Genomic DNA, 27099 nt, shown 5'->3' with positions numbered 1-27099 from the left:
TCAGCAGTTGAACAATAATTGATTGCTTTCAGTGTAGGAATTGAATATTATTCTGTAGTTTTTAAAGTTGGCCCTTACTTATGTAACAACTTGGTAAACCTATTGGCAGAGGAAATTGATTAGAGATTTGGCAGGAATAATTGAATTTTGACTTATTGTCTAACTTGGATAAGAATTTATTTAGGGAGTAGCTAGTACTCTCATGACTTTTTAAACTTTCCCCTTAAGAAACTGAGTAAATGCAATATCAGTTTAGTCATAAAGCACTAAAAACTTCTTATGTGTGTGTGCATGCAAAAAAGAAGAAACTTAACTGGATTTGTTTTTTAATTAACAGGTGCTTTTGGGTACTTTGAAGTTACCCATGATATAAGCAAGTACTGTAAGGCTAGCGTCTTCTCCAAGGTGGGTAAGAAGACGCCTGTTGCTGTGCGTTTCTCCACTGTGGGAGGAGAGAGTGGATCTGCTGACACCGTCAGGTAAACCTCATTGTTCCATGACAGTAGCTGCTTTATAATTAAATTTGACTGTGTGATATTTATAACTGTTAGGTTCTTCAGTCTGCCAAAACTAATTAATTAAGTTCTTTCTGAAGCCTCCATGGGTCAGGTGGCAGCGCATCGGCCTCTTACCGCTGAGTTCCGTGGTACAAATCCTGATCACTCCATGTTAGATTTGTGCTGAACAAAGCAGAGGTGGGACAGGTTTTTCTCCGGGTACTCCGATTTTCTCTGCCGTCTTTCATTCCAGCAACACTCTCCAATATCATTTTATTTCATCTGTCAGTCATTAATCTTTGCCCCAGAGGTGTGCAACAGGCTTCAGCAGCCGGCACAATTCCTATTCTCACCGCTAGATAGGGGCTCCATTCATTACATTCCTGACCCAGTCGAATGACTCGAAACAGACTGTGGATTAGTTTATAAATTTAATACTCAAAATTAGTGTCAGCAGACTGAAGAACGTAAGAGTTACAAATTAACTGAGTCGAAACTGAAAAGAAATGGCTTCAGATATCACAAAAAATAAAGAGGTATTTATATGTCATGTAGATAATATCATTTCCATTTTTCATCCCAGTATTCTGCTAATTCTAGGAAGTAACTTACTTTGATGCCCTTAAAAAATTAGAGTAAGCAATATACAGGTGATAAAAAAAGACACTAATATAATTTTGGCTTTGCACTTCAAGTTAAAACTCCTTCATCAGGTTCACTTTATGGAATAGTTAAATTTGCAACTGTGAAAAAGTGGAGCAGACATGAATCTGATTTTAACATATTCAGTATTGTACTTTTTTCTAGTGTGTATCTTGATTTAAGTAGCTAAACATTTACTCAAACTTAAGTGAAGAAAGAAGTGAATCCCTTCTTTTAAAGGAGGGTATCAGGCTCAGAAAGGACTGAGAAGTCAGTAATTCAAGTTAGATCTAGAACTATTTACCTGATCAAGAACTGGCTGAAAATTATACATCCATCTCAAGAAGGTTAGGATTGCCTTTTCCTCTTGCCCCAAATAGTGAGACATTTAATTTTTCCACCCGTACAAGGTTCTTGTAATAGCATTGTAAATTTCTGGGAAGTCTTCTGTGTCATGTAGAGGGGGCAAAAAAATGGTGAATTATTTCATCATAAGTGATAGATTTGGTGTAATAATAATCTTAGCTCTAAAAATAGTGATCAGTTTTGTGGAGATTATAGAAAATTCACAGAACAGTAATTAATTATTCTCTCTAGGCATATGTGCCAGCCCCATAATGGAGTCCGCCTCGGGTTCGATTCCCATCAGGTCAGGAATTTTTACCTGAATCAGAGGGCTAGTTGGAGGTCCACTTAGCTTGCGTGAGAACAATTGAGGAGCTATCTGACAGCAAGTCAGTGACACCAATCTAGAAAGCCAAGAAGAATGGCTGAGAGGTTTTGTCATTCAGCCCATGTGCAACCTTGTAATCTATAGGCCTTTGGGCCATCAGGGCTGCAGTGCTATAGGGCTTGGTTTGTCTCTAGGCTTATCCATTAAGGGCAACGCATCAGCTGGTATTTATTTATTATCACACGACCTAATATCCCCAAATAATTATCATAATGTCATTTAGTGGTCGTGAAAGTCTACGTATTAAGATTTCCAGTTTATGCTTAATTATTCCTTGTAAATCTTATATACATTGGAAAGCAGGAGTATTATTTCTATTTTAATGATTGAGAATTGAATTAGAAATTTTTAGAAAATGTTCCCTTTTCTATTACTTGCCATTAGTGCACAATTCATTCTTAATGCTGATAGATATTTTGGACTCAATAAGTAATTTATAGAACAAGGAATAGGGTTTGGAATAATTTACTGAGGAAGTTATTCTACAAATTTCCAACTTCTTTGAATAATCATTTAAGAAAGTACTAGGTGGGCAATTTATAGGGCCTCTGTCACCTGGATGACTGTCCTAAATGTAAATCAGTAGTGACGTTGGTCGGTCGGTCGACATACATTTGAAGAGAATCTGACCTGAGTAAGTGAAAACAGTGTCCTTGTATGGAGATGAGCATCCAAAGAGTTTTCTGGGTATGTTTCAAATTTTCTTATGCCTCTATTTGATGACAGCAGAGCCAGAAAAAGAACTGCTCAGCTCGAAGGCTATTATTTGACTTGTACTCAGTTTTGAATGACTTGTTTCTTTGAAATCCCAGATGAATGAAATGAACAGTTTGAAAATTTTGTAACTTGGAAGTTACAATAATCTCTTAATGATGTTTAAAGAAATTCTTTTGTTGCTTCTTGATATACAAAGTTTAAGACTTTAACTTCTGATTATAATGAAGGAACCCATATAGTATGTAGATGAGTCGAGTTAGAGCCCTGGTGGCCATGATCATTAAGGCGTCAAGCCTGTATGGTATGACACCATGGTTACTGGTTCGAGTCCAGGTGGTAGAAAAAATGTCACCATCAGAATATTAGCTGGTGGGGTAGGAGAGGTAATTGTATCCATTTTCTGATCGCAAGATTGCATGCCAAAAGCCTGAATTCAATTTCAAATTTCTCCACAGTATTCATGTGGAACGAGAGCAAATGAATCTTCATGCTGATTCATCCATCAGAAAGAGAAGTTAAGCATTGAGCAGACCCCTTAGTGTTATTCGACAGGAGTAGGCTATGTGCCAACACTGGGTTTCACCTTCTTTTAAAAAATTCTTTTACTTAACTATCTGTTTTACATCAGACTGACTCTAGACAGGTCTTATATGGTGATTTATTATTATTTATTTATCGTATGGCATATATACATATATACAGAAACAAGAAAGCAAGTACATTATATTTTAATGTCCAAAGATGTTATCCATTCTAGAGCCTCTGCATTGGCCTCTAGAAAATCAAACCAATCTCCAGGGTAGGCTCTTCTGCTACACTCCTTTACAATGTGTTCGATGGTTTGAAAAGGAGCTCCACAGTCACACTTGGGGGATTGTACCTTTCCCCATTTATACAGGGACGCAGCACAGACACCATGACCACATCGAATCCCGAATCCTATTAAGGATGGTCCAAGTTCTTCTTGGGAGATCAGACCTCAAATTAGGTGATGATGAGATAGGACAGGGCCTAGGTCTGGGTAGTAGTTCACCGTAGCCTTAATTAAGATACTGCCCCAGCATTTGCCTGGTGTGAAAATGAGAAATCCCGGAAAACCATCTTCAGGGGAATCCCAGAAAACCATTTTCAGGGCTGCCAACTGTGGATTAGAACCCACTATCTCCTGAATGGAAGTTAACAGCTATACAATTCGAACCACAGGATCAACTCTCTCAGAGTTATCTGACGATAATTATCATTACCCACATCAATACATGCAGGTTGCTCAAGGCATCAAATAGAAAGACCTGCACATGTCCTCGGACACTTGCCGGCTCTGAAAGCCATGTCATCATTATTGTGTTCTGCCATAGGGCAGGTCTTCACACAGCAGCTCTCCATGCAAGCCATATGCTAAATAAAAAATAACTGTAATGAAAGCAATCAATTAATTAACAGTACAGCATTTTAATGTAGAGAAAACCGGGTGAGTTGGCCATGCAGTCAGGGGCGTGTGGGTGTGAGCTTGCATCCGGGAGATAATGGGTCCGAATCCCACTGTCGGCAGCCCTGAAGATGGTTTTCTGTGGTTTCCCATTTTCACACCAGGCAAATGCTGGGGCTGTACCTTAATTAAGGCCACGGCCGCTTCCTTCCAACTCCTAGGCCTTTCCTATCCCATCATCACCACAAGACCTATCTGTGTCAGTGCGACGTAAAGCCACTAACAACAAAAAAAAAATGTAGAGAAATAGCCAAGAAGTTGATCATTATAAACGTTTATGAATGCTACGCGGTTTTGAGCCTTGTGACAAGTATTTCATGACTCTTGTTGATCTTTCTTCAGAGATCCTCGTGGATTTGCTGTGAAATTCTACACCGAGGATGGTGTATGGGACCTGGTTGGCAACAATACGCCCATTTTCTTCATAAGAGATCCCATCTTGTTCCCTGTATTCATCCATACTCAGAAGAGAAATCCTGCCACTCACCTGAAGGTAAGATAATCTATGTATTTGTAACTACTCATGAATATTCACTGTTTGTAAATAACCTTCCTCGAATTTAATGAATTTTGAATTTCTTTAATTTCTCTAATTTGATTGTTTAATTTCATTATACTTACTGATGGCTAAGAAGAAAAGTTAAATCAGTTGGTTAACATTGACATGAAGTATTGCATTCAATGGAAGGGAAACCTGGATGATAAGTAGCGAAGAAAGACAATAGATGAGATGCTGAGGATGACGATTTGGCAAATTTGACCAGAAGAAGAGGTAGATTGATAGGACACATCTTGAGACACTCAAGACTTGTTCAGTTACTTTCTGGGGGAAATCACAGCTACATGATATTAAATACATGGCCAACTCGCTTGGTAAAAGCAGATTCTAAATAAGGATTTAGATAATACTATAGTCTTATAAAAACATTTTGTGTTTTGTTTTGGTATGGAATTAGCATTTTATTTTCTAGCTCTGTATATGAATGTTGTTAAAGCAAAAACCTAATCTCCTGATGTCTTTTTTTTTTCTTTTCTTTTTTTTTCAGGATGCTGATATGTTCTGGGATTTCATTTCCCTTCGTCCGGAATCAACCCATCAAGTGATGTTCTTATTCTCTGACAGAGGTATCCCTGACGGTTACAGGCACATGAATGGATATGGGTCCCACACGTTTAAGACTGTGAATGCGAAAGGTGAAGCTTTCTACGTGAAGTTCCACTATAAGGTATCCCAACCTTTGATATATTTAATTTAAATTAGAGTAACATAATATATCCACCATCTGTTTTTATCTGGTATTAACTGCAAGTGACTCCATTCATAATCATTTTAGTTCTGGCCTCCTTAAAACTCTTGTTGTCAGAAATTAAAACCAATTTGAAACAGGCAGGAATTACACTAGCAGATGAAAAAATTCAAAAATGGCAAGTTGACCAAGAGGAACGACCAAAGAAGAAGATCAGAACAACCTGATCTGAAGACAGAAAGGACGCCCACAGTAAAAAATTGAAAGAAATGTGGGCACAGAGGAAGGCAAATGCATGCATCTAAGTACTTTGCATAGTCTTAATGGGCTTATTTGCATATATAATAATAATAATAATAATAATAATAATAATAATAATAATAATAATAATAATAATAATAATCTCTCAGACTTCAAATCTGGTACATTTGCATAACTGACAGATAAATAACTCAAGCACAATCGTATTTATGTAACACATAAGTAGTCATTTCCTTTCTCTCTGAACTTGCACATAATTCTGCAGGTGCTCAGAACTACCCACCGATTCCTGGCTGTCTTCTGTCAGATAGAAGGGCAAAGTTTCTTCAAGAAATGTTTAAGGTTGTTATACACCAGTTCTGTTCCTCCAGACAACTGGTATTATTACTTTTTGCACTAGTGGCTTTACGTCACACCGACACACACAGGTCTTATGGCAGTGATGGTATAGTAAAGGGCTAGGAGTGGGAAGGGAGCGGCTGTGGCCTTAATTAAGGTACAGCTCCAGCATTTGCCTGGTGTGAAAATGGGAAACCACGGAAAACCATCTTCAGGGCTGCCAACTGGGAAGGAAAAAAACACTATCTTCTCTGCAGATGACAGTATGATACTTGTTGACTATTTAGAAGACCTTCATTTCCTTTTGAACAAACCAAACCAAACCCCATAGCACTACAGCCTTTGAAGGACCTTGGCCTACCAAGCGACCGCTGCTCAGCCCAAAGGCCTGCAGATTACGAGGTGTCATGTGGTCAGCACGACGAATCCTCTCGGCCGTTATTCATAGCTTTCTAGACCGGGGCCGCTATCGCACCGTCAGATAGCTCCTCAATTCTAATCACGTAGGCTGAGTGGACCTCGAACCAGCCCTCAGGTCCAGTAAAAATCCCTGACCTGGCCGAGAATAGAACACAGGGCCTCCCCCTACAACGTGGGACCAGCACATGGTAACCAGCCAGTAGGAAAACATCAACCTGTTTTTACCTTGAACAGAAACACCATTGAACGGGCAGCATGCTTCAAGCATCTAAGTTACTGGCTAACACAAGAATGGGATCTGAATGTAGAAATCAAAAGCAGAATTGGCACTGCAAGAGTTGTATTTCTGAAACAATCTTTCCATGTTGCCTGAAGAATACTAATTGGTAATTTAATTTCTGCTGTTTGTAAGTGATTTTTTATCCTTGTGTGCAACTATGACTTCTAACTCAAAATGCATTACTATCAGTATTACTGGGACAAGGTTAGATTTTTTTCATCATCATCATCATCATCATCATCATCATCATCATCATCATCATCATCATCATCATCATCATTTCCCTTTATCCAGCTGTAGCTGGAAGTAGAGGCCGTGGACAACCACGATTGTGATGGAAGAACACAATCCAATGCAGTATTATAGAAAGAAACATGGACTGGGACACAGTGTTGGAGGAGGAGTGGTGGAAAGACCGAAGAAAGTGGAGAGGAATCATATTTGCCCTTCCCGGCTACAGCTGGATAGGTTTTTGTATCTCATATATATATAAGTTAGTTTATTTGCAGTTTACCCATCAATGTCTAAAATTTTATGTTTCATTTATGGTTAGATAGTAAGTATGTTGGTTTAAATCATAGTAACCCTGCCTTCTTCACAGCAAGGGGTATTTGAATCATGACTGGTAAACAAATGCAGTACACTAGAGCTGAGGTGATGTCCAGGCAAGCTTGTCATTGTGCCTTATTTCTATACATTGTACACTAAAATGCCTCGTCATATGCTGTCTATGGTGGATTGCATGAAAATTATCATCTTGATGCAACAGAACATGAGATAGGTTGATTTTACCAACACTGTTCACTCCAAGTTGTGGAGACAGTTCCAAGATGCTCATTCAATAGCAGATTGATATCGTGTGGGCCGAACACACAATATACGCACAGCTACTTCTCTGCACCATGAGCTTTGAGACACCACAGTCCGCAGGAGTTACTGTAAGTACCCAAACTTTGCGCAGTAGACTCCATGATGGGGGACTGTATTCAAGAAGACCTCCCATGACTTCTCCACTTTCACATCACAGGGTGGTACCAATATAGTTGGTCCATTATTCGACATTATAAATTTTCCAGCCAACTCATTCCTGGTTACCAGCGTTTCATACCAGTGTGATAATTTGCGCTCATCAGTTGGTAAACAGCAACCTACCAAGATGCATGGTTAGTGAATACCATAGAGGCGACTGTGTATGCTACTTGGAGCCACTGGCAATGTCCAAGTAGTATTCTTCAGATGACATGAAAAGATCGTTTCAGAAATACAACTCCTGCAATGCCAGTTCTGATTTTGATTTCTACATTCAGATCCTATTCTTGTGTTAGCCTGCAACTTGGATGTTTTTTTTTTGTTATTTGTTTTATGTCACACCGACACAGATAGGTCTTATGGCGACAATGAGGCAGGAAGGGGCTAGGACTGGGAAGGAAGCGGCCATGGCCTTAATTAAGGTACAGCCCCAGCATTTGCCTGGTGTGAAAATGGGAAACCATGGAAAACCATCTTCAGGGCTGCCGACAGTGGGGTTCGAACCCACGATCTCCCGAATACTGGATACTGGCCGCACTTAAGCGACTGCAGCTATCAAGCTTGGTACTTGGATGTTTGAAACATGCCATACTTTCAATAGTGTTTCTTTCCGAGATGAAAACAGCATTAATGTTTTCCTACTGGCTGGTTAGCATGTGCCAGCGCCGTGGTGTAGGGGTAATATGCCTGCCTCTTGCTCGGAGGCCCTGTGTTTTATTCCTAGCCAGGTCAGGGATTTTTACCTGGATCTGAAAGGTGATTTAAGGTCCTATTAGACCTCCACAGTATGCACTAGCCATGCATCTTGGTAGGTGTGCTGTTTACCAACTGATGAGCTCAGATCAGCACACTGGGGTGAAATGCTGACAACCAGGGATGAGTTAGGTGGAAAATGTATAATGTCCAATAACGGACCAACTATGTTGGTATTATGAATTTACTCATTTGGGACAAATATTTTCAGGTTCCCTACAGGAATCAAAATCTATATCATCACAGGATGGCTCATATTCAATGAGCTAGAGCACATCAGACTTGGACACAAGATCAATGGTCCAGAAGGTTTTTTTCTGATAAAAAACCTGATGTCAACTCTCTGTGCATAAGAAGGGCAAATGGGGAACGATATAATGAATCATTCTTGGTAGAACATTGCCAACAGCTTCGAGGTTCAGCATTATTCCGGGCAGGTATCATGTTTGTCGCCATACACCACTGGTTCACATTCAAGGAAACATGATTGCCTCATTGTATGAGTGGAAAATTCTAAGTTCCCATGAAGGGAATTAGATATTTTTCACCAATAGAGCATGTCAAAAACAGATCAGATGAAAGGCTTTTCAGGCGTTTGCTCTATTAGACGAAACGCTGGTTAATAGAGCAAATGCCTGAAAAGCCTTACATCTGATCTGTCACTGTATGAGTACAAGATTTAAATGGTTTTGGAGAGACTGTAGTAGATGGTTTTACTCTAAAAGACAATAACGCATGTCCACATAATGTGGCAGCTGTCGCTGGAGGGACTTGGACTGCCCTGGACATTAACTGCATAAAGCATGCATGGACCTTAAAAGAGAAATTTCCAATCGTGACCATCCACCACTAATGATTCGGGTCCTAAAAGATGCTGCCGTGGAGGAGTGGGACCATTTGCTTCAAGAAATGCTCAGTGATTTGGTACTGAGCATGTCCCATGGTATTCAAGAGTGCCTCAGGGCTCATAGGGGACAAACACATTATTGGCTCATGTGACTGCATTGAAAACTATCTTTAATTTGTGATGTTCTAACTGAGTAAATTCCTTAATTTGTTTGGTTTAGTCACATACTCAATGTTTTTCTTTTCATACAGGATCCAGAGTTACCAAGAAGTGTGCATTTTTGTTGTATTTACTATTCTTAGTTTCATATTAAATGGATGAATGGTCAGCATTGAGGTCTTTGGTTCAGAGGGTCCTGGGTTCAATTTACGGCCGGAAGTGTCTCCAGTTAATTCTTCTGACTCGGGGACTGGGTGTTTGCATTTGCCCCAACACTCCTCTTCATATTCAGACAGCACATCACTCTACCAACCACTACGAAAACACTCAGTAGTGATTACATCCCTCCATATAGGATTGGCGTCAAGAATGGCATCCGGCCATAAAACAGGGCCAGATCCACATGTGCAATATAGTTCACACCCACAATCCACAGGTGTGGGAAAAGTTAATAGTAGTAGTTGTTGTTGCACATCAAATAATATGATATCGGTTGCATTTCAACACTGCATAATTTGGTATATACTTAACTTTTTTTTATGAGCATACATAGTCTATATATTGTAGACATAATTTATTAAATTGCATACCAAGGCACCTGTCAAATAAAAGGTTATACATTAATGTGATTATAAAAATCTTCCCATTATTCAGAAACAGACAGATTTGGGCATTCATTTACTCTCTCACCACTATTCCAGTACTCCTCATTCATCACTTTGTTCTAGTCAAGACCCTGTTGTCTTGTGCTGTTGCTAACTACTCTCTTATGACTACTCCTCATTCATCACTTTGTTCTAGTCAAGACCCTGTTATCTTGTGCTGTTGCTAACCACTCTCTTATGACTACTCCTCATTCATCACTTTGTTCTAGTCAAGACTCTGTTATCTTGTGCTGTTGTTAACTACTCTCTTATGACTACTCCTCATTCATCACTTTGTTCTAGTCAAGATCCTGTTATCTTGTGCTGTTGTTAACTACTCCTCATTCATCACTTTGTTCTAGTCAAGATCCTGTTATCTTGTACTGTTGTTAACTACTCTCTTATGACTACTCCTCATTCATCACTTAGATCTAATCAAGATCCTGTTATCTTGTGCTGTTGCTAACTACTCTCTTATGACTACTCCTCATTCATCACTTAGATCTAATCAAGATCCTATTATCTTGTGCAGTTGTTAACTACTCTCTTATGACTACTCCTCATTCATCACTTTGTTCTAGTTAAGATTCCATTATCTTATGTTGTTCTTAATTAGGTCCATCTATATTCTCTATAGTCTTGGACTCTTTCTCTTCATTTTTAATTGTGTATTCTTTTAGAATTCTTTCTATTCTTTCTATTTTCACCATCTTAGTCTTTTTTATTTTATTGCTCTTTTTTCTCAACCTTTACTTCTGTCTGTGTCTTATTTTTTACATTCAATCTTTCCATGTCATCTGTAGTAACTTCTTGGTAATTTAATTTCTGCTGTCTATAAATGATTTTCATCCTTGTTTTTGTCCAGGTCTCATCTGCATATTTCTTCATGTGTACAGCATCAAAATCTTGAGACATACATGAGTTTGGTGACAAGAAAGCATTGTTATTCACATCAAGTCGACGCACAGTATTTATATGTTTTTATGTTTTTTCTTGTTTCACAGACTGATCAAAAGATAAAGAACCTGCTGGTGAGCAAGGCTAATGATTTGTCTGGTAGTGATCCTGACTACAGCATTAGAGACCTGTATAATGCCATTGCTACTGGGAATTTTCCATCATGGACTTTCTACATTCAAGTGATGACATTTGCAGAGGCTGAAAATTATCGTTGGAACCCATTTGATCTTACCAAGGTAAGTTATAAAATTTCAAATTTTGTTTATTTCAAAACTATAATGTGGTTGAATGTCATTCTAAATTATTAGAGATAAAGAAGATTGAAAATTTTTCAGCATTCTGGACTTCGATATGAAGAGCCAGATAATGCTACAGTGTTTTAAATAAATACATTTCACTGGTCCTTTTGCGTGGATGAATACTTTGCTGTGTACCTTGCACCCTGAAAAAGATACAAACCTCTAGATAGTTAATTTTATTCAAATATAGAGGCAGTCATTTCTCAAAATTTCCTTTAAATTGGGAACTCGTTCTGTTTTAACAGACATGGATAAAAGCTGGTGTCCATAGTATGGTATAGAGACTACCTCAGGACTGTATTCAATTACTCTGTAATTAATTCTTTCAACATCAAGTGTTCAAGTTTTGGTTGATACCTGATTCGAGTTAGCCGTGCGCGTAGAGGCGCGTGGCTGTGAGCTTGCATCCGAGACTTTGTGGGTTCGAATCCCACTGTCGGCAACCCTGAAAATGGTTTTCCGTGGTTTCCCAATTTCACATCAGGCAAATGCTGGGGCTTACCTTAATTAAGGCCAAGGTCACTTCCTTCCAACTCCTAGGCCTTTCTTATCCCATCGTCGCCATAAGACCTATCTGTGTCGGTGCGACATAAAGGCCCTAGCAAAAAAAATAATACCTGATTCCATATTTTTTTTCTGCATGAATTTATTCATCTGCTTCCAAGAAATTGGACATTAATTTGCATGATATTTGCTAGATTGCTGTTGAGTTAACAAACTTGCTAAAATTAAGGACCTTCATACAGTAGTTGTGTTAGTTACACAAGTGGGGTCTCATCATACACACATAATATTTTTCTAGGGCAGTCTTGTATTTTCAATCTAGTTTTGAATTCAGTATTATTAATTCTATAGCAGAAAAAGAATTCAGCAGAACATAAAATGGAGTACCTCCACATGGTGTCTCCACAGCAGGATCTCTCTGTTAGCACATGCTATTTCTAAGTAGTCATCCAGCAGGAGGGCAAGCATGTCATGCTTTAACATGATAACGCAAATATGAACCTTGCTAATCAACTAAGGAACTATCTGAACATACTGTTTATGGTAATGTATTTCATTGCTGAATGACTCCATGATTGAAAGGCCAGCGTTCTGGTCTTCAGACTGTGGGCACTCCGGGTTTGATTCCCAGTAGAGTTGTAGGATTTTAACCACATACGATTGATTTGCCAATGATATTGTTATTTTATCTGAGACTACAGAAGATCTGGAGAAATTGCTGAATGGTATGGACAAACTCTTTGGGGAAGGAGTAAAAGATGAAAATAAACAAGTCCAAAACAAAAATAATGGAGTGCAGTCAAACGAAGTCAGGTGATGCAGAAAATATTAGATTAGGAAATGAAGTCTTAAAGAAAGTAGATGAATCTTGTTACTTGGGTAGTAAAATAACTATCAATGGCAGAAGTAAGGCGGACATAAAATGCAGACTAGCACAAGCAAGGAAGGCATTTCTTAAGAAAAGAAATGTGCTCACTTCGAAAATTGATATAGAAATTAGGAAGATGTTTTTGAAGACTTTTGTCTGGAGCGTGACATTGTATGGAAGTGAAACATGGATGATAACTAGCTCAGAAAGAAAAAGAATAGAAGCTTTTGAAATGTGACGTTACAGAAGAATGCTGAAGGTGAGATGGATAGATCAAATCACGAATGAAGAGATACTGTATCAAACTGGTGAGAGGGGATCGATTTGGCTAAATTTGATGAAAAGAAAAGATAGAATAATAGGACACATCTTAAGACACCCAGGACTCGTTCGTTTGGATTTTGAGGGAAGTGTAGGTGGTAAGAATAGTAAGGATAGACAAAGGTATGAGTATGACAAGCAGATTAGAGCAGATGTAGGATGCAATAGTTACATAGAAATGAAAAGATTAGCATAGGATAGGGCGGCATGGAGGGCTGCATCAAACCAGTCTATGGACTGATGACTCAAAAAATAATAACAACAATATGATTGGTTTCTTTGTTGCAGGGGCTGGGTGTTTGTTATGTCTGTTATATTCCTACAACTCCCACATCATAAACAAAATGCTGAAGTTGTAACATACAGTCCATAAAAGACCTTGACCTACCAAGAAGACTGCTGCTCAGCCAAATTGCCTGCACATATCGGAATGTCACTTGGTCAGCAGCACAATATCTTCAATCATATTGCTTGGCTTCCATGACCAGGTCTGCTGCCTCTCATATCAAGAACTTCTCAGTTAGTTTCAAGAGGCTGAGTGTATCCCTTTCTAGCCCTTGTTCTAGAAATACAATCCTTACCTGGCCAGGGCATCCAAGGCAGGCACATTACTCCTCCACCATGGGACTTGTCACACCACACCAAGCTACACTTCCTCTAGTCTACTTCACACTGTAATTGGTGCCCCCCATTCAGAATCTTTGCATACTACTAGGGCTTCATTGGGCTGTAACAGACTCACAAAATAATAATAATAATAATAATAATAATAATAATAATAATAATAATAATAATAATAATAATAATAATAATAATAATAATAATAATCAGTCATCACTCCATAGACTAGTTTGATGCAGCTTCCCATGCCACCCTATCCTATGCTAATCTTACTTCTATGTAACTGCATCCTACATCTGCTCTAATCTGCTTGTCATAGTCATACCTTTGTCTATCCCTACCATTCTTACCACCTATAAATTATTATTATTATTATTATTATTATTATTATTATTATTATTATTATTATTATTATTATTATAATACAAATCAGTGATGACTTATTGACTTCATTTTACATGATATGGCTGAGGCTATGAAGCTTGCTGTTATGCCAGACCATATTATGTACACTACATTGTACATACACCTACCTCGTACTTCCTTTATGTTAATGCTAATGATGGTTCATCATAATTCAAATATTAAACATCCTCCTCTGCCTCCCGTTGAATCTCCAGTTCTTATATGTTGATCAGTCTTGGGTGTTGAATATTGTTTTACCTTTCTTTGTTCAAATTCTTTACATAAGTTCTGCTTTTCATGTGTGTTTGGCTCTTCCTTGTTTTGCCCTCAAATGAAGTTTCTGAGACTTGTTCTGGTAAATAATAAAAGAAATGTAATAGATAACTCTCCTAGTCCTGTACAAACTTGGGAATATTTGATTCATATGGTGTCAGATCAATATAGTGACTGACAGGAAAATAGAACAGATTTATTGATCTATGGTGGACACAATAATTATTAGATCTTCATGATACAGTGATTTCTTCATTACATTTTGTTTAGTAGATTATTATACACAAACTCATTCTTGATACATTTATTAACTGTAAATTATGCTCACTTCCAGGTGTGGCCACATACCGACTTCCCTCTTATTCCAGTTGGAAAAATCGTTTTGGACCGCAACCCTGCAAATTATTTTGCCGAAGTGGAACAAATTGCTTTCAGTCCTGCCCATATGGTGCCTGGTATTGAACCAAGCCCTGACAAGATGTTGCAGGTAAGTTGATCACTATTCTGTTTTCATTTCTGTTGAGAATTTTGAGAAAGTATGTGTAGTCTTAGCCTTAAGCCTACTGTAGCAGTCAACCTCTTTGGGAGAAAATGCAAGTTGACTTTGCATAAGTGTTGTGAACATGAATACAGTTTGTGGTAGTTAGCTGGTTATGACTTTTAACTGGTCAATCTCCACAATATTTTAAATACTGTAAAATTAATAGTTAGTGATCAATCAGTGGTTACAATGATTGATTTTATACTGATTGGATAAATTAATTCTTTTGTAAGAAACACACAAAACACAAAGAAGATTTTTATCTGCATACAATTCCTGTACTTCCTCATGTAATTTTTTTCTTTTTGTTTTTGTAAGCAATGTTTAACCCCAAAAAAAGGGAGGAGGGAAAAATATGCAAATTTAGTTTTGAATCTAAAATACCATTTGAATTCCACCACTTTGTCAGTACTCTCCTTTGGCAATTACTGGCATACAGATGTTCTTCTTCAAAGAGAAAGGTTGTTCCTCTCCATGAGCCACTTTCTGCTTGCTTTAAACTCTGAAATTCTCATATTGCTTTTCTCTGCACCTCCAGTGCCTTTACCTGCAGCATACATGCGATGGCTTTACATAAAACTCGTGTGCTGCAGCACGATTGCAGTTATTTTTTGTGAACACGATCAATATTAATTTAAACTGTGCTCTTTAACTCCTATTTTCCTTACCTATCACTAACCACTATTCACTTATATATGTTAAGATAAGTAGCACAGAGATTTGTATATGTTATAGAAAAAGTGTGTGCTTCCCACGTGGTTACCGCTGGCATACTAGCGACCAGCATTATCCCATAGCTTGCTGAGGCGAGCGGTCTCGTTACTGCAGTATTACCACCTGCGCTTCATAGTCACCTTATTCAAAATGATGACCAGCCATTGAAACAATAGGGCTACAGCTAGTTAAGCATTGTTGAATGAAACAATTTTTTGCAGAAAGGAACATAAGGTTTTATTACATTCAACCTGGCTAGATTGTACGTTAAATAACTCAGTTATCTATGCTTTAAATGACACAAATTTCAGAGCACATAGACTACACAATGTTTCTTTAACGTAGTTTACTTTTGCTGTAGGACCTCAATAAAGACTGTTGTGCAATTTCGAAGAAATGAAGTGTTTTGGAATGTCATGAAGGAATTACTATTGATAAGCTTATCCATAATAGATGTTTGATGTAATCCTGTATTGGCTTGTTTAAATCTATTAAAGAAACTATTTAAAATAGTGTATGTTGGATGAAATATTAAAGTATAATGTGGAAATTACAAACAGATTTGATATTCTGGGAGAAGATCCTATAGAAGACATTGATGAAACAAATGACAGAGTTTGTGAACAAATATGGAATAACACAAAACAAATCATTACAACCATAGCAATGAAAGTGATACCAAAAGGTGTTAGTAACAAAAAAAAAAGAGAGAAATGGTTCGATGAGGCATGTCAAGATGCAGTTAATGAAGTGGCAATATGGCATAATAAGTGGCTGTAGTCTAATAAGAATGTAAATGTTGAGGAACTATACAGAGAAAAACAGAAAGAATGTAGTAAATTAATTCACAGAAGGAAAAAAGTCTACCTGAGACAACAAATAGAATCAATCCAAGATGACTACAGAAAAAGGAACATCCGCAAGATGTATGGAACTGTCAACACAATTAAAAAAGGATTTCAACCAAGATCAAGTATTATGAGAGATAAGTCTGGAAATTTAATTGCTGATCAGGACAAATTATTAAATTACTGTAAGCAATACTTTGATTCCTTGCTGAATTGTGCTGATCCAGAACCCTGTATTGGTAAACCATCTAGTTACCCATCAGAAGAACAAATTCCAGAGCCATCATATCAAGAGGTATTACAAAGTATTGTAGGCTTAAAAAACAATAAAGCTTCAGGCAGTGACAACATTCCTGCTGAGCTTATTAAATATGGTGTAGAAACATTACATAAATATATATATAAGGTCATTCTAAGGATATGGCACGATGAAGTTATTCCAAAAGAATGGCAGGAATCACTTATTTTCCCAATTCATAAAGGAGGGGATAAGGAAGAACTTCAAAATTATTTCATATATCTCTGCAAACATGGCCTACAAAATTCTGTCTTTTATTCTTTTACAGCTTTCAAAACCATTTTCTGAAAATGTTATTGGGGACTATCAGAACGGTTTTCATAGTAACAGATCCACTGCAGACAACATATTTACAATTGAGACTATTAAGGATAAGGTGTGGGAACACAAGGAGTCGGTTTATTATCTCTTTATAGATTTCTTCAAGGCATATGATTCAATCCATAGAGAAGGGCTGTGAAATATCATGATGGAGTTTGGCTGTCCCATAAAATTAACATGTGCAAACTGTGTAGGGATGGTAATGTTAGCTGTGTTTCACTCAAGGGCAGAAAATCAAGTTCTTTCCAGAATAAAACTGGTCTGAGACAAGGGGATGCACTATCTCCTCTTCTATTCAACATTGCACTGGAGAAGATTATCAGGAAATTAGCTCTTGTACCTGCTGGCATCATACTGGGGAGACAACACAAAGTCCTTTCATATGTGGATGATATTGTTGTTATTGGCTGCAATGAATTAGAAATCAGGCAGTTATTTGTGGAACTAGAGGAAATGGCAGCAAAAATTGACTTACGGGTAAATGATAAAAAGAAACATTAGATGGTTGTACAGAGACCGATTCATGAGGAGGTTGACAGATTGCCTTTGAAGATCGGGAAATATATATTTAAAAGTGTAGAGGACTTTAAATTCCTTGGTGTATTCATCGATGAGCAACAGGAACACCAAGCTAAAATTAAGAATGCAAATAAGGCATTTTACTCTATGGACTCTATATTAGGCTCCAAGTCTTTAACAAGGAATGCAAAAATGACTATCTACAATACAGTCATTCGACAAGTACTTCTGTGTGGTTCTGAGACATGGAGTATGACCAAGAAAGAGCAGCAGCACTAGCAAGTCTTTGAGAATGAAGTTTATAGAAAAACATTCAGCCCATGGCTTGATCCTATGTCTCAAAGCTGGCAGAAAACATCTAATTATGAAACTTACACCCTCCCTCAACAACACACTATAATGGGTGTGATAGAATCTAACAGACTGTGCTGGGCTGGACATGTACTGAGGATACAGGATAACAGAGCACCAGTAGATCTATACAAGAGATCTCTTAATGGGAAAAGACCTTCATGAAGACCCTGAAGCATCTGGAAGAAGGGTATCAACAAGGTATGCCAGACCCTCCTAATTTATGACTGGGAAGAGCTGGCTCAAGATCGAAAAGGATGAAGGCCGAGTGATTTTTGCTATTTGCTTTACGTCGCACCGACACAGATATGTCTTATGGCGACGATGGGATGGGAAAGGCCTAGGAAGTGGAAGGAAGCGGCCGTGACCTTAATTAAGGTACAGCCCCGGCATTTGCCTGGTGTGAAAATGGGAAACCACGGAAAACCATCTTCAGGGCTGCCGACAGTGGGGCTCGAACCCACGATCTCCCGATTGGAGGCCGAGTGAGTGAGGGAGCGAGCGAGGCCGGTCTGTTTCAAATTTTTTTTCTGGTTACATTGCGGGGCATTGTGGGTCAAATCCACTGATTGTTTTAAGTTCATAATCATTGTCATCGTCTCTTTTTTATAAATTCTAGTCAGTGGATTAATTTTGAAATTATTTTTATCTTTCAGTATTGTGAGCTGGATCCACTGATTATTTTAAATTCGTATTCATCCATTCATTCTTCATCATTGCGTGTTTGAATTCTGGTCAGTGGATGAGTTTTGGACTTTTAAATTGTCATTACATTTCATCTCATTTCGTATCATTAGGGGCCAGTGACCTAGATGTTAGGCCTCTTTACACAACAAGCATCATCTAATTTGTGCTATTTCTAGCTACTGCCTCGTAAGGGTATGAAACTCTTCCTTTTTGAATGAACCTCTTTTCTCTCCCAAAATTTCAAAGATGTTAAAAAGATGGCACATACGATGTGGAGGTTTGCGTGTCTACTGCTGGGTAGCTTCACAAATACCTGTCCAAAAATAGCACTTCCGTTACTGCATCTTGCATAAAGATTGAAATTATTTTTGTCAATGAAGACAATATGTTTACTGAACAGTATTCCCAAGATTTCTTCTGCAAACATTCATCTTAGTCTCTTGTTCTCTGGGGTGTTACCTCCTTGGGCAACATCATGAACTCTTTTTATATTTTATAAGGCATTCATCAAGACATTTTGAAACTGTCTGTTGTGAAATGATGATATCTCGTTCTTGCCTTAAACTTTCACATATGGCTTTCAGAATTAACTGAGAGTTACTCTCCAGCCAAATAATTACAATATCTACCAAATATTTTACTAAAGTAGTTACCTCATCATTGATTTCTTGGATTACTTCCTTTGCGAAGCCTTTCATGTGCTGTTTTTGGTATTTAACTCAATTTGCTTCTGCCACTAATTTCCAGTCACCACCATTTTCCTGCCTCTCTCAAAATTGTATCATGACATTCAGTAGATACATGTATGTATTTCCGTCCTGGCTGTCGAATTCCTTGATTTTTCAATATTCTCTCAAGAGAAGGGAAATACTGAACAGTGTTCTAATCCATCATTCAATGAACAACTTTTATTCACAATTTTTGATACCTCGACAACAAGAATTTGATTTTTGCAATCATCATAATTAATATCAATTTATATGGTGCAACTACATTAATTAATAATTATCCAAACTAAAAATAAAATAAACATACAGAAGTATCAGTATTAAAGCTTTCAGAAACTAGATTTATCTTTTCCAAAATTGAATTTATTTTCTTAATTTAACTTTACATCTTCAAAAATTAATATTACTTGTATTTCTGAAACTGAAATGACTTTTTCTGAATATTATTGAACTTTTCCTGAAAATGAGGTTGAAAAGGTGGGATAGTAATTGATATTAAATAGGAAAATATTGATTATGAAATAGAAGCCCCAATTTTAAATAAAATGGTTTCTTTCAGGGCCGTTTGTTCTCTTATTCTGACACACATCGTCATCGTCTAGGAGCTAACTACTTGCAGTTACCCGTTAACTGCCCGTACCGCACAAAGATTGCCAATTACCAACGTGATGGACCTCAGGCATATACCAACCAAGAAGGAGCTCCCAATTACTATCCCAACAGCTTTGGAGGACCTGCAGATGTACCCTCTGCAGCTCTCTCCAAGTTCCAGGTTTCGGGTGATGTTGCAAAGTAAGAATTTAATACAGTATCCCTAATTTGTTTCCTCATGCAAATTTCCAGTCAGTGACTGTTCCTAGATTTGTTAATTAGTGATAACTTATTTTGAATGATTTTTAATTTCAATGTTCATATTCTCTGTAAAGTAAGTGGTATGAGTAGTGAGGAGTGGAAGCAAAAATGTGCTATAATGTACTGTCTCACTTGATTATCTTAGGAGATGATATAAAAATACCAGATGATGTTCACTCCACTGCACAGAAATTGGCCAGCAGTGAAATATTTCATTTTATTTCTCAAAACTCAAGAATCGTAAACTGTGGATAGCTGGTGGCTGGAGAGATGATACTTGGAATCCTACTGCCTACACTATATGTTCATCCTATTTCAATTAAGAGGATTTTGAAAGAAAGTTATCTTCTGTGACTGCCAATTTTTATGTGGTTGAGTTTACCTACACCTTGTGAATTGAATTTGAGAAGTACAAGTAATTAATTCAACATTTGTATTACCATAATATTTATTATAATTTTACTGTACATGTATTTTATTTCCCAATCTTTTTTAAAATTACTTTTACTTCGGTGAACTTTTCCACAGAGTCAACTCGAACTAAGTTTCTCAATAGCTTCACATTACCTCGCTATGCAACCTTTTTCCAGACACTTTCTTACATTGATTACAACTTCCTCCTTGTGTTCCAAAATTCATGCCATGGATTATGTCTTTTGTTGAATCCTCTTTAGTTTTTTAACAAGGAGGCCAATCTGAATGGCTAATTGGCATGTGGGTATGGAAATCAAATAGGTATCAAGGGAAGAAATCTTGGCTGCCCTTATGTTTTTTGTTCTATAATTAGCCATTTGTGGATTCATTTGACCAGTGATTTCTATTATGAACAGATAATATACAAATTCTAGGGATGGGAAGTTTTCCCACTCGAGAAGCTTGAGGCCGGCAGGTAAAATCACTCGACACGTCTTGAGTCAGAGTGAATAGTATTTTCTGTGCATATGCAAATCACAACGTGTTGTAAGTATTCTGTTGCAGAGTGCTGGACTCTAGCTGTTTTAAGTATCACATTTTCTGTTAATCTGTTGTAAACGCATGCACAATATATTTTTATCATGCCTTGAGAGTACTGTCTTTGGGATCTTCCTTGTTTATAATAACAGACTGTTGATTTGCAAACAGAAATGAAATAGAACAAAACTCTGTTTAGGAACCTTCTGAAAACAGATTAAATATCTTCTCTATTCATCAAGATGCTGGCCGTGAAAGTTTAAGCTGTTATGTTAAACGAAATAATATTTGCATTTAACTGTAAAATGATATCTGCTTATTCACAGAAAGCCGGCCCCGTGGTGTAGGGGTAGTGTGCCTGCCTCTCGCCCGGAGGCCCCGGGTTCGATTCCCGGCCAGGTCAGGGATTTTTCTCTCGACCTGAGGGCTGGTTCGAGGTCCACTCAGCCAACGTGATTAGAATTGAGGAGCTATCTGACGGTAAGATGGCGGCCTTGGTCTCGAAAGCCCAGAATAACGACCGAGAGGATGTGTCATGCTGACCACACGACCTCTTGTAATCTGCAGGCCTTCGGGCTGAGCAGCGGTCGCTGGGTAGGCCAAGGCCCTTTCAAGGCCATTAAGTGCTGTGGGGTATCCACAGAAAAGAAATGAACAGAATGTAGTTGAAGCTACAAACGCAACCTGCAAAGTCGAGAAGCTACTAGCCAATGGTGGACTGTATTGAAATGTTTCAAGGCAAACCGTACCCATTTCTTTTGCTTTGGAACAAATACACTGCATACCATTACTATCATCGTCATCATCATCATCATCATCATCATTTCCCAACTCCAGTTTCCCGGGTGTAGTGATACCATTACTATATTGCATTTTATTTTCTGAGACTTCCATGATATGCTCTCAGGCTAATGATTGTATTTTGGTAGCCATCATTGTGCACCAAATATATTACATTCAGTAAATTATGAGCAGAAGGGCACAGATCTTTCCCATCCACCATAAACTGAAAGCTCGGGTTCATATGAAATTATAGATTCTGCTATCTGCTTCGGGAGTCGACGAGTAAATAGGACCTCCTATCACCTTTCTTCCCACTTGCACTTACGTCTATGGCTATTTTGCTGTGAATGGAAGGCCAAATCACTTTGATATCATAGTGTGTCACTATTGCTCTTGGTGTACCGGGTAACGTCGGATGCGTACATAGTATTCTTGAGAGTCTCGCGAGACTTATCTTGTCAACAAGATATCAACAAGTTCTCGAGCTTCTGGACACATGCACTCTTGTTTCCCATCCTTAATAATTTCTTCTCTCTGTTTTTGTTCTATTTAACATCCACTACTTCTCTCTACCCCATAATTATCAGTTAGTTGTACTTCCTCTTAAAAAAACAATCGCTACCAGGACCACTTCCCATGAACTTCTCGTTAGTGTTTGTGGCTGTCTTTTGCTAAGTTTCCAGCATGTGTGACTTAAGCAATCTATGCAAACTGTCCTCCAGAGATTAACTTGCCTTGCTAAACACTTGTTTTTTTAAAACACTATGTCAACATTTTATAGTAGGCTGATTCTTACAGAAATGTTTATTTCTTGTGGCCTTCCTATATTTCTGTTTTTGGATTTAGATTTTCACACTTCTGATTTTCCCTTTCTTTTATATTTGTATACAACTTATTAGTTTTCTTTTCTACTGTGTTTGCCCTGTGTTCCATCCTTTTGTCTCTCCTGTTTCTCCATGTGCCTCTTGACTTGTCCTATATATAACACATCTTTGTCTTTAATAGTCCCCTTGATGACTGTTAATGCTTGCCTCCCTTACAGAGAAAGTGCTCGTCATGGGCTAAGAAGAAATATAATGAGTAGAACTGGGATTTGAAGGTACTGTGTAAAGGAGTGGAGTTTGCCCGTTTCCTTTTGTGTGTGCTGTTCCACTTCTCCTTTTTGTTTTGATCTCAAAGTATAAAGAATTTTTGAAATTGTTATTATTACAGTGATATTTACCCTGCAGAAATTGCTTCTTTCAGATACAACACAGCTGATGAAGACAATTTCAGCCAGCCTGCCCTCTTCTGGAAGAATGTACTTAATGAGGACGAACGCACTCGTCTGGTTGAAAACATTGTTGGTCACTTGAAAGATGCAGCCGATTTCATTCAGGTAACAAATTTTGATATTTTCAGAATCATAGTAAAAATGTATAATTATTCAGAATATTTGTAACAGGAATTTATTACTGAAAACCTTAATCCATTGTTTTCAATGGGAGGTTTATGTAAGTGGGAAAGTAATAGGCCTTGGTTTGGTATAAAGCACACAATTGATTAAAAATGCAATATAATTTTACAGGCTACTTGTAATTACAATGTTTACATTTTTATTACAAAAAGTTCTTTAAATGAGGTCATTAGTACATCATTTCATACCATTGAGAAACACTGCACTTTCAACATTTAAAATGTTTTAATATTTGTTGCTGTTCCAGCATACTTACAAATATACACTCAGAATCTCTTATACATATCTGTGAATCTGTACAATGTTTCATATTCTTTGTAATTGCCATCATCTTCCACTCATCATTCTCTTCTTGCTAAATATTTGCACGAGCCTGAACACACAAGCAAACAAATACACTGTATTCCTAGAATACTGGTATACAAAGTTTTGAATGAATTGCTATTGTTTCATCTTTGTTTTTCTTGCTAACCTCCTCTCTTCTTAGACATAAAAAAAATTGTATGGTTTATGTTATAATCTGGTAATTGTGTCTTTCACATCCTTACCTAGATATTTCTCTTCCCCTCTATTCCTTATTGAGTTCATTTCACTAACACTTTATTCACTTATACCTTCCTAAAGAGGAATTTTATGGAGAATTGATGTAGATCAATTATATCAGGCTCTGTTGTAATTTTAAAACTCCTGCTCTAATAAAAGTTGACATTTTTGGCCCAATATACTGCAGGAAATATTCTCCATAATTTAAATTAAAGTATCTGGCCAAAGTCATTGGCTGCCTTGTTGAGTTCCTGCTGCAGTAATAAAGTATGCTATATGACTAATAACTCTGCTGAGTCTTGGGTGGTGGTGAATAACTCTGCTTGTTAAAGGGGCCAGTTACATTGATCACAGAAGACCCGCTAAATGGAACGAGGCTATTCAGTGGAAGAAATTACCTCAAAATCCACTGTGCAGTCTCTGTACTTACGTTTAAGAATGGCTACAAACTGCATTTGTCTCCATGTTACAGGTGACCTAGTTAAAGCCTGCTGGAGGGTATACAATGTATTCTGGAGTGGTTAACTTGGTATGATAAGCTTATAATGAAAATAACTGCAAATGTTTCCCTGGGAATATGCTGGACCATCCCTTGAATGCAGTGTGCAGCTCTATGGGTTAGATGGGGTACTGTGAAACATGGTAGGAAGACTGAGAAAATAAAGATAACCATATTTGCCACGAGTCAGCTGCATCTTATTAAGGGAGGATGATGATGTTAAATTATGACACATATACTGTATATCAAGTGAGAGAGAGGGACGGGTATAAGAACACAATGGTAGGTCAGTGTGGGGGGAGGGAGCAACAGAAGATGAGGACAAACATGGGAACACAAAAGGACAAGGACAATCTTCACATCTTCATACACTGCCTTTTTAAATAGATAGGCTCTCTCCCCATAAATCCCAGTCTGAAGCAAATAAAAGAGGCAACCAAGGGATGATGGAATTTGAACCATGAGAATGCTTGTGATTAGTACCATTACGTGAGGAACACCAGGTCTACGTTTCTTACAGTTTAATACCATTATGTGACAAACACCATGGGTGTGGACATTGCCTGTGATTGGTACCATCGTGTGTATCCCACCACACTAATGTCAATGCAGGAGTAGGTGCCATGTGCTGCACTAAATTGTGTTGTTCCCCTGTATTCAGAATGGGTCTGCATTACCTATGAGTGGTACCGCTATATGAGGAACACCATGGGTTTACATTGCCTGTGATTAGTACCACTATGTGAGGAACACCACAGGTTTGAGCATTCCTCGTCATTAGTACCACTAATCATAGGTAATAAATTTCATATTAATCTGTATTGAAGAGCAATGTGTGGTCACACTTGTTTCAGCTGAGCTGAGTTCAATCAATCACACAATCAATCAATCAATCAATCAATCAATACTGATTTGCATTTAGGGCAGTCGCCCAGGTGGCAGATTCCCTATCTGTTGTATTCCTAGCCTTTTCCTAAATGATTTCAAAGAAATTAGAAATTTATCGAACATCTCCCTTGGTAAGTTATTCCAACCCCTAACTCCCCTTCCTCTAGTGCTGATATTTCAGTGTTTCACCTGGTCTTCTGTGAGGTGCAGTCTTCCTATTGGAGGAAAGCTGAGAGGTTACACAGGACATGTGATTGTGATGAGTGTTTTTTAAATCTTTACTTGTCTTGAATTTCATGCTTACTTCATATATTTTTTTTTTTGTTATTTTTTTAATTTCTTATTCATGTCTTGCCTTTACTTTGATTTTGACTGATGATGGTCTCCGGTAAGACCGAAACTAGTTTCAGCAAATATATGTAACTTTTCTAAGGTTACAACAAACAGTATTGAATAGGTGGAAACCTTTAGCTTTTGTTCTACTCTATTAGTAACACTACGCAAGGACACGACGAGTATGTATAGCCTGTGATAAGTTACACTATGTGAGGAACACCATGGGTCTTCATTGCTTGTGAGTAGTACTCTTATATGAGAAACACATGGGTTTGTCTTACCTGTGAGTGGTGCCATTATCTGTGACATCACCCTGGGTCTACATTACCTGTGATTAGTACCAGCATGCGAGGAACATGACAAGTATGTATAGCCTGTGATTAGTAACACTATGTGAGGAACACCATGGGACTTCATTGCTTGTGAGTAGTACCCTTATATGAGAAACACCATGGGTTTATCTTACCTGTGAGTGGTGCCATTATATGTGACATACCCTGAGTCTACATTACCTGTGATTAGTACCACCATGCGAGGAACACCATGAGTCTGCGTTACCTATGATCAGTACCATTATAGGAAGAACATCGTGGTTAGTACTTTTATGAGGGGCTGGTGACCTGGATTTTGGACCCCTTTGGACAACAAGCATCATCTCAGAAAATAAGGCATTGTGAATTGAATCCACTGATTGTTTTGAATTCACGGTCATTTTTCATCATCATTCATTTTAGATTCTAGTCAGTGGATATATTTTGAAGGTTTAATTATGGTATCATTTCATTGCACCTCGTAACAGTAGGGGCTGATGACCTAGCTGTTAGGCCCCCTTAAACAACAAACATCATCATCAACTATTCTTTTCCTATACTTATATACTGTATATATTCATTTTCCTTATTTTTTAGGAGCGTACAGTGAAGAATTTCAGCCAGGTGGACGCCGAATTTGGAAGACGTTTAACCGAGGGACTTCGTAAAGTTTCCAGAGGCAAGAGTGCGTATTCCAACCTGTAGACGAAGCACGTTACAGCACAATGCTTTTGCTGCACAAATATGATATGGGATCTTTATGGGTGCTTGTGTATATTTGATGTACTTTGTATTTAACTGGGACCACTGAAATTGTATTTTTATAAGTTTTGACGGAAATGTTGATTATTTTATTATTATTATATTGTACATAACATTGAATTAAATAAACAACACTATACTTTTAAAAAAAATTGTTCCAGTTGTGAAGAGTTCCTTTGGATGCTGTCATGCATAAGAAAGAAAAGTCTGGGAATGGTACCGAACCATATTCCAAGTCGGAAGATACATTTCAGCCCTGAATTGCATTCTTTTTGTTTTATTGTTCTGAGTCCTCCTAGAATGTTGTTCTTGGTTACTAGGGTTAGCAGCAACTTAGTGACCCTGGTCATTATTTTTGGTGACACAGTAAGAGGTTTTCAGTCACCTCTCTATAAAATATAGTTAT

The 27099-nt window shown here is 37.8% G+C and overlaps 1 protein-coding gene across 1 annotated transcript in view; it reads left to right on the top strand.

The window, feature by feature from the left end:
* Window positions 1-26845, top strand: part of Cat (Catalase) — a 149661-nt gene extending 122816 nt beyond the window's left edge. The window contains exons 3-10 of the mRNA XM_067157611.2: window positions 338-479; window positions 4418-4568; window positions 5122-5301; window positions 11059-11250; window positions 14640-14792; window positions 19872-20104; window positions 23144-23276; window positions 26529-26845. Coding sequence (XP_067013712.2) covers window positions 338-479; window positions 4418-4568; window positions 5122-5301; window positions 11059-11250; window positions 14640-14792; window positions 19872-20104; window positions 23144-23276; window positions 26529-26636 — 1292 coding nt within the window. The 3' untranslated portion in view covers window positions 26637-26845. The remainder of the gene's footprint in view (window positions 1-337; window positions 480-4417; window positions 4569-5121; window positions 5302-11058; window positions 11251-14639; window positions 14793-19871; window positions 20105-23143; window positions 23277-26528) is intronic.
* Window positions 26846-27099: the final 254 nt, after the last annotated feature.

Source organism: Anabrus simplex, chromosome 1, assembly GCF_040414725.1.
Source record: "Anabrus simplex isolate iqAnaSimp1 chromosome 1, ASM4041472v1, whole genome shotgun sequence".
Taxonomy (NCBI): domain Eukaryota; kingdom Metazoa; phylum Arthropoda; class Insecta; order Orthoptera; family Tettigoniidae; genus Anabrus; species Anabrus simplex.
Note: the sequence above shows the minus strand (reverse complement) of the source record. Positions and strands in the feature narration are given on the sequence as shown.